The sequence below is a fragment of the Acanthochromis polyacanthus genome, chromosome 15 (genome assembly GCF_021347895.1).
Source record: "Acanthochromis polyacanthus isolate Apoly-LR-REF ecotype Palm Island chromosome 15, KAUST_Apoly_ChrSc, whole genome shotgun sequence".
Lineage (NCBI taxonomy): Eukaryota > Metazoa > Chordata > Actinopteri > Pomacentridae > Acanthochromis > Acanthochromis polyacanthus.
The window spans coordinates 13543562-13556469 of NC_067127.1; the positions used below are offsets into that span (position 1 = coordinate 13543562).

Sequence of the window (12908 nt, forward strand, 5' to 3'; positions counted from 1 at the left end):
CTAATAACACACTTAAAGCCGAGTTAAAGGCGAGCAAATCCATATGATTCAGGCCTTTTATTCTGAGCATTTTGATACAATCACAATGCATCAAACGCTGTTTAATTCCTGCACCTGGCTCAGTTAATAGGAGAGTTTGTTTGAACCGCCGCAGGGCATTTCTTTCCCCCTAATGTGGAGGCTTTCAGCGTGTTTGCTGAAGTCTCTGTCAGTGTATTTCAGTAATAATGACTGAGTGGGAGGGCCACTCGGTGCAACTAATAAGGACCGCGATCGAGCAAGCGATCCCACTGTGACTTTTATTTCCAAGTCCTGGAATCCGGAATCGGACTGATCGTAATCACACATGGATTATGCTTTTGCCGCTGTTTTTGGTTTGTTTCTGCCTTAGAGGAAACTTTATCAGCAACTGTAAGTACTTATAGATCAAATGCATTTCACGCTAAATTTAAAAAAAAAAAATCCTTTTGTAATGTAGAAATGAGCGAGTTTACCCATCGATTTGCCTTTTAGAAGGGCGAAATTGCATCTTTGATAGCTTGATTTTGTTTATTTCTCTTTATTTTGTTGTTGTTGTGTGTAACTTGGGACGCATGCCTTATGAACAGGTTATTTCTGATTTATGAACGCTGTGCAGCGGTAAACATGAGCCGTGTTGCATCACTTTGTTAAAAGAAAATATAAAATAGAATATGAGCGACAACATCCAGCAATTATTAAAATAATAATGATAAAAAAAATAAACGCGCGTCCAACCAATCAGCTGTCGCGCAGAGCAACACGCTTCTTTGAATATTGGAGAGTTTTTGCCGCTGAGTTATTGCCATTGATCGAGGGAATGAATGATGGAGGCATAGAGCGGACAATAAGTTATGTGGCCAAGGTTTAAGTCCTCTCTCTCCCTGCTCCTCTCTCAAGCTGTGACATATGTGATGCAGCCCACACTGCCACTGTGTCAATTTAAAGGATTTAAATCGATGCAGGTTTTGGTCCAGCAGCCTTTTTTTTCCTTCTCCCATCTATTACACTGCATGTGGCATTAAAAATAAGAGAAACAAATGAACACCTCCACAATCTGGAATAACTGTGAATGTAGAAGCTGCGTGTGTCGCATGCATTTTGCAGAAATGACATGGAATAGCATTACACATTCACACAGACAGGGAATGTGATCCCTCTGTAGTGCTACTTGTCTTCGACCCATGCATGGTTGTAGTTTGTAAGTGGCATGGTCACCTCATCTCCATGCACCATGATACTGTAAAGGCCTGAAAAACTTTATGATCCAGTGGGAGAAAGGAGGAAAAAAAAGGCTTGTAGCAGCAGCATGGACTGGAATTAATCAGAGGGGAGAAATTAATTTGGATAAGACTGTGGCGGTTCAAGAAGGATCGTGTAGTGAAAAAAATACTATTGGTCACACTTTGTGAGGCCATGCATATAAATTAACTTAATGTGTTGTGACTGTATTATGGTGTTAGGAGGTCAAGTTCAGCACTCTGCTGTGTCTTCAGCCATTTCGTCCCGCTGGAAATAGATGAATGTGCACCTGGAGGGAAGGATTTTATGCTTGCTACAGCTGTGTTTTCACAAAACTTTTGCAGGTAGACAGCCAAAAAAGTGCAATAAAAAGTCAGTAATCACGATTTTCTGTAGGATTGAGAATCTAATGGTGTGATGTTGTGTAAGAGAATAATCATTAAAGTATTTCAATGTCACGTCTATGTGTGCAGCTCATTGTTGGGCTTTATTCAGCTCAAAGACCTTGGTTTTGTTTTTAAACAAAATGGGAACTCGTTTTTGCATGAGTGTGGAAGTTGTTGAAAGTGCTCAGTTTGAGGCAGAATAGTTCACTGAATGCACTCTTTCGACCGTACTTTGCAGCAGCCTCTTGTCCTCCACGATGACTCTCCCCAAAAAATGTGTGCCGCCTTTGCAATGGCATGAGAGTAATGCCAAAGATTTGGTTTGGCAGCATAGTCGAATGTTTCAAGAGACTTGCTTGTAACTAGAGGGTTCCAGGTTTGATCCTTGAATGTGACGTCCATTGCAGACAGCTTACACATCAAAACGCAACAAAGTGTTAATAGAGCAGTACACAAACACAGATCAGGGCCTTGGCGTTCACGCTAAAATCAAACGTTGAAGTGTGCAAAGAGCCAACAAATTGTGTGTTGAACTTCTCATCAGTCACGCTGTGAGCTGAGTTTGGAATAGAAATTAGAGTCATCTTGAGGAGACGTACAGACCTCATGAATTACAAACGTATGGAGAACAAGAGTCGGCCTGACTCAGTGGTTAACAACTAAATCGGTAACGCAAACATAGCTAAGGGTATAATGCTTCTGCTGGAGTATAGTCATCTGCATTCATCACTGTATGGGAGGTGTTAATGAGAACTAATGAATGAAGGACTCACAAGTGCATTCTCCATGCTGACTGACTTTACGTAAACACACAAAGAGGCTTTGGGGACGTGTCAGAGTCAAATGGAAAATTGGAGAATCAGACATGAGCGACTGTTGAAATGTTAACTCCACTTTAATACTGATTTTGCTAATAAGGAAGAGACCTGATCTGAATACAATAGATTACATTTCTGCCACAGACTGGGAAGCTTCCTAAAGCTTTACCTGCCATGTTTGCTAGCCCATCACAGACACGTGACTGTTTCAGTGCTAGGCTAAATGATTGAAGTAAAACCTGCTGCTACACTTAGCATAAAAGCAAGTTTATTATGAAAGTCACCTGACCCGCGCTGTTTAATTATAAGTTATGCATTTATTAGCACTTAAATTGGTAAAATATTTAATCAAGATTAGCACAAGGCAAGTGTTTTTTATATTTCAGTTTCACCTACCTGCGCTATCCTGTTTGCCCTCAGGTGTTCAGGTAGACGGCTTTCTATCCTCGGAGCCATGATTTGCTTGCTACGATGGACTGCTTTCATTTGGACTGTGAATTCCATTCCTTGTGCTTTTGGAATGGCAGTGGGCGAACAAACAGGTGCGTGTTTTTTGTTGTCCTCAACTCTTTGTCTGCATCAATGTATTTCTTTCAACAAGAAAAAGATTGTTGATGGCGATAATTTAGCAGCAAAGTACCACCTGCAGTGTCTGTCTAAATGTGCTTTTGTTAACACAAAGCACACAGGTTTTATCCATAAAACAAATGATCTCCTTTGAATGTGACGGTGAAGAACAGATAGAGATGTTACAGCTTTTATGATTTAAAAGCCTCTGTTGTTCTTCAAATAATCATGTTTTAAAACATGAAATTACATCCCAACCCGATGTGTAAGTAACTGCATATCTGCGTACAGGTTTTGTTTTTGCAGTGCCTTTATTTAGGTGTGTAATATTTTTTAGCCACAGCTTATATTACAGGATTATCATTGTTCATAAAGTCGGTTTTGGTAATGCTAATCTGGGCTTGTCTCTAAATTGAATTTCAGTCTTGTCTCTTACATTTTTTTTTTTTTGAAGTTTAAGCAAAAGTTTTGAAGATTAATGGGAAAACATAAAAACTGTGAACTGATTTTCCGCTCTGATGTGGATTTCTCATAAAGCAGTTTTGCTTTCAGAATTAAAGGAAATGCACTGTGGAAATGACTTCACGATTCAATTCATCACTGTCTTTTCTATAATACCAATAGTCAAAGCTGATTCCAAATATAAATGAACGTCTGCACCCAGCACAAACAACTTCTTGGTGACTTTTCCTCAGATGGCTCATGTCCCGCTCTGACCGTAGAGGAGCACAGGTTTAAGGACATTTTAGATCGTCCCCTGGAAATCACAGGTATGTGCTGAAAGGTGACTTTTGTAAATAAGTCGGCAACGGCTTGTTTAAAGCTAGTAACACGTTGCAATCCTGTTCACAGGAATTGATCTCACAGAAAAGTTTCTTCTTCGAAAGGGAACAATCACGGAAGAGTTGCCATCGTTCCGATTAGGAAGCAGTCCGCTTATTAAGCCAACAAAGTAAGTAGCGTGCACGCGTTTGCTGTCGTGCGTGTGTGTTTATATTCTGCATCATTTGGGTTGTGGTTCATTATAACATGTGAGGAAGCTGCAGAATGCACTGCACAACCAAAGCAGCACACATGAACAGTAGTAAAGTGCAGGCTGTTACTGATATGCTTCTTCATGTTCAGGATCTAAATATGTACTGGCATTTTTTTCTTATAATTTAAACACTGCAAGAGCCTGTGGTATTGTAGAAGCAGCTAAAATATTACAGATATTTGTTGTGCAGACCATGGTGAGAATTTAGGCTTTCAAATGTGTGAGTTTCTAGGAAGAAAACCCCAAAACAAAACCGTGTACCATTGGTGTTTTCATGATAGAGCTGAACTGACGCAGCCCTGATATGCCCTGCTCAGAGCAATAGTTCCATTTGCCTTGGCTAATAAGGGCAAGCGGTGAGGTGAGCTGGTAGACAGGGAATAATTTGAACAGAATTAATATATATTGCATTTATTCTAGAAGTCTCCTAAGGGCAAAAAGTGGGACATAAAGGACAGGGAAAAAAGTCTGAGGACGTATAATGAGACAGGAATATTAAAATAACTACATAAATGACACACTAAGGTGCCATTTACTGAAGACCTTTATTCCCTGGTCAACTGGCAGCGACTTCACCTTGCTGATTCTTATGATATAGTGGCCATTTGATTTGATACAATATTTATAAAGGTCCATTGTGCTTTTACATATAGTCCCAGTTGCATCAGAAAAAGACCGGTGGCATATATGAAGCTGTAATGGGCGCCCGACTCGGCTTGACAGTGATGCCTTGGATTCTGAAAAATGTGCATCGATGTTCATTGTTTTGTGTCCTTAGGTTGTAACAGTGAAAGAGTACACTTTGTCATTCTTCCGGGAGGTAGGGAAGGATATTTTTAGTATTTTTACATGACATGCAACTGTAAACATTTACTGCCACTCTCTCTGGCAAGGTGAAAGAATCTTTGAGCCAGGTGATTTGTGATCTGCTTCCCTGTTCAGTCAAGCAAGTTGAAAATACATTTACTTCAGCCCCTCGCTCAGCCTGGGCCATAGTGCAAGAAGATGCTGCTTCTCAGTGACGCTGCTGACAGTGTCATTGGTTATAGTGGCAAGACCGCGATCCCTCTCATATCCAATTATCTAAGTACTTTGACAGGTGATACTGTATGTCAGCTGAGGAGGGAAAGCGAGGGCAATTGCATGAAGCAGGAGGCCCCTCTGCCCCTGCCACAGCCACTAAAACATTGCTCACTTTACTCGCAGGATATGCAGCAATAGATGCCTTATTCTCTAGATCTGGCTGATGTTCTGCCAACTCCTTGGCACAAAAGACATTATGGTACATAGATCACAGCTGACACACTTATGGAACATTCATGCGAGGTGACGAATCAGCCTACAAAATGCAGCACGTGTTTGACCGTACAGTGCTACATTGCTCACTGCCATAAGACGCATGTCTGTGTTTGGTCCGATACTAATTTCTATCTCATATCTGGTGTTTCACATTGATATGCATCACATTTACATTTAAAGTACATTGAAATGCAGCTCCACTATACAGGGCTCCCTGTGTAGTTAGGCAGCTCAAAGTCTTCAAGGTTCAATGGAGCTTTTCTTTGTTCAAATGTTGAGCAAAAGAAGCTCAGCGAGCACTTTTTTTTTCTCTTTCTGCAGTTAGGTAACAGGCAGCCACACTGGTCTGTGTTTTTTTTTTTGACTGACTCTAGTTGTCTTTAGCAAAATATAAGAAGTTAAAAGGTAGGAAGTCCACTTATTTTTACATATATTCACACTTATCTGTGCTTTTTTTTGCAGTGGCTTGAAGATTTTTGTTATTTTTTAGCCTCAAAAACCAAGACAAAGCATAAGAAACTGTCGGTATGAGAGATAAGACACATGTAATGATGAAATTACAAAGAAAAAAGGTTAGTGTATTCAGCCCAGATCACATTTTAAAGAATGTTTTATTAGGTTGTAGTTACATTGTTAAGGAGAATGTTATTGCTCTTCGATCAGGTCTTTAAAATATTGATATTTTTAAATTTTGATACACATATAGAGTTTTCTAGACAAGGCACTCTACTCTGTGGTGAGGGAAAAACAAAACAAAACAGTGCTGAGTCAAAATGGGAGGTTCAAGTAGCAGCAGTCTTCCATTCCTGACAGCATCTCCTTTGATTAAAAAACAGCAGCTACAAAAACGCACACCGAATAGCATCCCACTCGTTACAGAATATATACAATGCATCTGTAACTTGTGCCAGTACTGCTTTTGTAAGGTTAATTTAATTTGGCCAAGTGCACATGAATATGTAAAATGCTTCTTATTTGTAATAAACATGTTTTGAGGCACTTCAAGAAAAATAATATCTGTGGAATTCAAATTTCTCTGGCAATGTTTTCCACGTTCGATTTTCATGTACGCCAAAAGCGTTCAGACTAGAATACATATTTTGTAATCCATTGGATTGCATTATACAAATTGACGTGGTAATTTGTAAGCAACCTGATCCAACCCTGATCTATCATCCTTATAATTTTCTCTGTAATGTAATAGTCATCTCTTATTTGAAATCTCAGTGGTAACAACACATCTTGAATTTGGACGCAGAGTCTCATAATGTGGTTTTTGCCGTGTTTAGGCTGAGATGTGGTGTATCAAATCACCACGGTTTGTGTTTGTCTGTCAGTCTGTGGTTTCAGTGGTTTCAGTCTGTCAGCTAATTGATCACGTAGGCTTACTCTAGTCAATACAGTACAGCTGACACTCTATTTAATGTCATAAACCTCTGAACTGTTTCTGAAATATGCAGTTTATAAGTGCTTGCCTGCATTTTTTGTTATTTCATTTTTAGACCATAGACATGGATGTTTAGAACCTTTTAATCTTACATACCTAATAACGATATAGAGAGCTTGAACTGCCTTGTATTTAAATGGCTCTACATTAATGAAGAATTTAATTCAAACCACGCTTTTTTTTAAATTTGTTTTCCATCTCTGGTGTCTTGTTGTCATTGCAAAGCATCTTGAGGTGCTCTCCGTTATTTAGGTGTACAGAGGAACACTTATTTACACTGGGACGACAATGATATATAGTTTTAGTTATCTCAGCTAGCCACATGCACACTCAGTTTTGTAAAGTCTCTTCACAAGTAAAATATTCTTCTTCCAGATCACAGGCGTGCACTTGATTTGGCTTGATAACAGGCAGTTTGGTATCATGCTGCCAAGCGTTCTTCCACATTTAAATGGAAAAGTGGACTCATGCTGGGAGGAAGTTATAGTCCTTGCCAGCACAAATGATGGATTTAGCGTGCAAACTGTCATGGTTGAGTCAGCTTTGATCTGTTGGAGGATTGGATGTCGGTAATAAGCACGTGGAGGTTTGATTGTTTCAACTACGGCAATTCAATTCCTCCGACTCTTTTTAAAAAAATCCTCCTGGGTTGAATTTCTTACAAACCAGGACACTAAAGTCGCTTCCGTGAGATAGTCTAACGCACCGGTAGTGTTGCTGTGACATTCTGTCAAACCATTGTCTCTGATTATACAAGCGACAGTGTCAGCCAAGCAATATGCTCGGTCAAAGACATGTTCCAAGAGTGGTGATAGTTTCCAGAAAGCACATGGTCATTCCTCATAAAAATGGAATTAGTTCTGATTATAACTCTGGTGTGCCAGAGTGTTACTCTGAGCAAATTAGTTCTATTTAAATGGCACTTGTAGCAGACAGGGTTGGCAGAATCACATGCAGTATTCTGTAAGAGTTGTATTGGCAGTGAAAGATAAGAGCATGGAGAATGAATTCAGACTCATTTACACACATTTAAACACGCAGAGGAGCAGTTTTTTTTCCCCAAAGAATCACACAAACAGACTTCAAACCAACCGACATTGTGCTCCAGGTTTAGCCACTTAGCCGCTGAGGGCAGTCAACACAAGGTCAAGAACTTTAACCCTGTGGGTCTTCAGAGATCAACTGTGCCACACTGTAGACAGAGAATGTTTTGAAATGAGAGTAGGCTGAGGTAGGGACTTTGAAAAGAAGGGTATGAACTCTTTGGCCTGAAAAAAAACCCCCCGCCTTGCAGTAAATTCTGCAGAGTATCTCAGTTGTAATAAAACTTCTTGAATTTATTATGTTCCATAGGTGCAGTACATAAAGCTCTCAGAGTTCTGTTATGTACCTTTTTACTTCATATTATTCCTTGCATCTTGTATTTAACATTTAATACGTTTAGTACAATCAGGTAGCCTTAAAATATTCTATGCTGAATTTATTGTAAAATTCCCATTTTTATAAATTGCCATGTCACTTCTGATATTGAATTGCAGCTGAAATAGTCCTTTAGCCCCTGGGCAACAAATGACCTTCCCAGTCCTCGGTCTCTCACAGAAGCATTTGATTTTTCGGGAGCTTTTACTTGGTGTATTTATCATTTTAGTCATGTACCGTTTACACCAAAATCTCAAAGATTTCGAGGGACACAATAGCAGAGGGTATGAAGCTCTGAGAGAATAGGAGATGATATATTGGAGTGAAAACTAATTTCCAACCTGTCTGAGGATACTCGCTCTCTTCCTCCCCCGGGCTGTGCTCTGCCTTCTCAATGACCTTATCATTGTATTATTATTATTTTTGCTGATCTTGATTTATTATGTTTATGCTCTTCCACTTTTGGTTGTTAATTTGAGTTTGGACTTAGGGCTAGGGTTATAGTATTTTGAAGGATACCGTGGTTTGTTGTGTTTTTTAATGCAATGTAAAAAAAATTAAGAAGGGAGCGAGGGTGTGGGTTGAGAGATGAGTTAGTGAATAAGCTGTAATTCATTTGAGAGTGGGTGTGAGTTGAAATATGATGTTGTTTTTTTCCCTATATGTTCAACTTTTGCTGGTACATATTGTTTTCTGTGTTGTTTGACTTTACAGAGCAGCTGAGGTCATAGATATAAACCGATAGCTGCATTACACTAAGCATGTAGAACTGCAGTGCATGGGATCGGAGTGGGGTAAAAAGATTGGCCTCTTTGACTTTGGATCAATGTCTATATGCTTTCATTATCTGAATGACAGGGAAGCCTGTATAAAATTCATCAAGTTAAATGGAATCAGGTTTGTCAGGTTTATTTATGTGAATGTCTCTGCAGCAAGAGGATACTGAAATGTTTTATTGATCACTGAAGTTGATTGGCTGCTTCATTATTCAGCCACTGAAAGCTTTAAACTGGTTTACGATCAATATTGACAAAAGACACAAGAGCTTGCTATCTTCAATTTTTTTGGGATATTTTCGTAATCCGTTTAATATTGATATTCTGTGAGAATCTGACTCCGTTTTACAATGTTTCTTTTTAGATTAATCTTTCCAAATGGGCTCCCAAGTGAGTACTCCCTTGTCTCCATCCTCCGGGTGAGACGAACTACTAAAAAGACCGCTGGTATCTTTGGCAGATATTTGACCAATCAGGAGGCAGTCAGGTGAGCCCCACTGGATGTATTAATGTCTTTTTCAGAATCTACAAAAATATGGCGTGTTGGATGTTTCCTTGTGGTGAGAATTTAGTTTTTAAAGCCTTCTTTTCCCTCTAGGTGTCTGTTGTGGTCGATGGTGGTAGGAAGGTGTTGGAGTTTTCTTCCCAGGGCTCGCTGAAGAACACCCTCCGCTACACTTTTAAGAGCCGTGACCTACATGCCCTCTTTGATCGCCAGTGGCACAAGCTGAGCATTTCTCTTCAGAGCAACATAGTCTCCATTTACATGGACTGCAAGCTAATAGAACGGAGACTGACTGATGAGAGGGACAGCATTGACCTCAATGGGCGCACACTCATCACTACAAGAGTGGAGGACGGACGACCTGTAGATGTGCGTCCCATTCTAACTTTACAGGAACATATTTGTTATCATTACCTCAGTGTACTCTGCATAGTGGGATGATTCACCAGTTTTTGGTACAGTAGTTTTGTTATTCATCTCCAGTTTTGATCCATTGTGTGACAGTCCATGCAGATCAAAACTCCTCTCCATTCAAAACATGCTTGAGGGACATATTCAGATTCTTAATCTGTCTAAATCCTCCATTGTGCCATATTTGTTAGCATCTCTCTCAGAGATGCCCCTAAAGTGCTACGAAAACTTAAGGACAGCTTTGCCATTTGTTCACTACTGAGTGGATTCTGGTTTAAGTCGGATTAACAACTGACTTTTTGCACCATGCTATTAGATAATTATGCAAGTCTGTATATCTGAAAAACTGTAGATTTCATGCAGAAGCTAAAGCGTCTTTAAAGTGTCTAGATGCTATGTTTTTAAGCCAATTTGCCAGCGAGGTGAAGTAGAGGACAACTTAAAGCTATAATAGCTATCAGCTGAACAAATTGTCTTACCCAGCGAAGCACGGACATTTGTCACTTAAGAGGAGCATGACGCCATAATGAATCTACTGTTTGATGCTGTGATTGTTCATTAATATGAGTTGTTTTCCACAGATTGAACTGAAACAAATCCTAATCTACTGTGACCCTTATATGGCTGAGTTGGAAAATTGCTGTGAGCTACAAGAGGTAACATGCTGTAATATCTCAGTGCGTAACTAACACCTGCTGTTTGTTGTAAATCAGGAAATAAGGGGTGACAGATTTATTTTTTTAAATTTATTCTACAGTTTTAAAAATAAATGATACAATATGTTTTTCTTAAAATATTCAGAGAAAAAAACTGTAATGACACCCTTCAGATTGTACCTGTAGTAAATGTCACATAACTAAATAACTCGACCCTATGCAGTGTGATCAAACATTGAGAGCATGGTAGGGTTTTCTTTTGTCTCTTCATGAGGACATGCATCCAAAGACGGAAACTTAATAACTCCCATCACCCTAAAGTCAATAAGAGCTAATATTACAGTGATTCCAAATGCAGAAATGACCTTTGACCCATCACCATTACATCTCTCCATAAGTACACTGTCATGCCAGTGTAAAGTTACTCTCGGGGAATTGTCACAGCCTGGAGAAGGACTTATCAGTATTGCTTCAGTGCACGGAGACATAAGCATATAGCGCACGTTACTTGTGTGAAGCGTGGTACATTACTGTGAATGGTAGAGTATCTTTGCGTTGAAGCAAATGTAACAAAGAGAGAGGTGTCTAAATGGTGAAATTTCTGTATTGATCCAGTGTGGAGCCAAGAAGGCATTTAATGGGACTTCCCCTCCCCTGGATGCAGAGCCAATCCCCCAGATGCTGTCTCAGCCGGTCTCACAGTCAATTGACAGATGCCACTGTCCAGCTGAAAAGGTACAATCAATTCCCCCCCAACAAGGGTCTCTAATTGAGTAAGTGTAATGGCTATTCCAACTGAACCAGCACTGATTTGGCACCACGTGTACTCAATCCTTTATGGGCACTAAGCTGCCATTTAAAAGACACTTACACCAAAAAGTGTTTTCCTTGGAAGCCAACCAAAGGCAGTATAGCCATAATCTATGAGTAAACACAGGTTTAATTCTCTCGAACATTGTAAATCCGCACCGTGCAATCGATTTTGTGGGAATGCAGAAGGTCTCTTTTGGCTGCAAATATTCATGTAAGAGTAAAATGCAAATTGAGACTCAAAAGCTTCAAGCCTCCTTTGAAAGGCGCAGGTAGCATAGCTCCGAGGTGATATCCAATCTCATACCGAGCACCTTTATGGTTTTAAGATTTTGTCTGCAAGTCACCAAAAAGGCAGCAAAATCAGCATTTGAGGTGCTGCATTAAAAGAAAATTCTGTTTCTACGCAGACATTGCTAATCTCTGTCAGTAGAAGCTGATTTTAGATATTAGAAAATGCTCTTCTAACAATGTTTTAATTTTTCAAGTATCACATGAATCTGTAAAAGCATTATTTACTGTAAATACTATAAGTTATTTGTATTGTCGCACTTATAAATAATTGTTACTTCTTGGCCCAAGTGTTTTATTTCATTCTACTGCTAAGATTTATGCTGCTGACACTGATGTCTACATTTTTTTAATCCCACTAATTGTCTCTACTCAGGGGGATCCTGGTCTTCCAGGCGTAGTTGGCCTGCCAGGACAAAAAGGAGATCAAGGAGACAAGGTATGGGCAACATTTTCAGCATGATGAAGGCACACATCTGTTCCTGGCATTTATTGTAAAGGGACTGGAGTGGTTATGGAATGTTAGAGTTAAAATATTTTCACGGTCGTCTAAATTTGAGTAGGTGGGCAGTATCATGTTGAGCATCCACACTACAAATCTCTAAGTCTTTGTGCTCTGCCCTTTGTTGCAAACGACCATAGTTTTGCTCTCAAATGTTGCTCTCGCTGGGTTTTCTTTGTGGCTAGTGCTGCTGGTTTTCCAGGACAGCTGCAAGGTCTAAATGTCAAGAAAGACAGCAGGTCCCTGTAGGAGAAATTTATACTTCGCTGTTCGAGGAAGAGGAGTACATCTCTCTCTCTCGGCAAAGCAAATGCCTGTGCTGTAGTGTCTCGCAAAGTTTCGTGTTCTTCAGGCAAAGAGAAGCTACCATGCAATTACCTTCACAAGGTGCATTTTCCCCCGAATCTCAAGAAGTGTGAATTGGGAAATCATACATTTCTCCAATCACTCGAAAATACATGTAGTTTAAAAAGAAGAGAAGGATCCTTTGACCATGACAGCTCAATAGACAAGTGGAGTTGTGCATGCCCAGTCACTGAAAATTGCGGGTGTTGTGTCAGCTGGAGGACAACAAAAACATGAAGGAACCACCAACTACCCAAACAAAAAGAGGTATTTTTCCCCAGACGAATCACATTGTTTGGAGGATCAAATCCCCTTTTGGCTGCCTGCAAGGTGAAAGAAGCAGGAGAAGGTTTTCAAAGAGGAGTGAAATTCACAAAAGA

At 39.8% G+C, this 12908-nt stretch overlaps 1 protein-coding gene across 1 annotated transcript in view; it reads left to right on the plus strand.

Annotated features, from left to right (window-relative positions):
- The first annotated feature begins 232 nt into the window (after positions 1-232).
- LOC110952053 (collagen alpha-1(XIX) chain) overlaps positions 233-12908 on the plus strand; it is a 105765-nt gene continuing 93089 nt past the window's right edge. The window contains 10 exon segments of the mRNA XM_051960208.1: positions 233-411; positions 2885-3006; positions 3727-3801; positions 3884-3983; positions 9373-9440; positions 9443-9495; positions 9607-9882; positions 10506-10580; positions 11196-11315; positions 12058-12120. Of these exon segments, the coding sequence (XP_051816168.1) occupies positions 2919-3006; positions 3727-3801; positions 3884-3983; positions 9373-9440; positions 9443-9495; positions 9607-9882; positions 10506-10580; positions 11196-11315; positions 12058-12120 (918 nt within the window). The 5' untranslated portion in view covers positions 233-411; positions 2885-2918.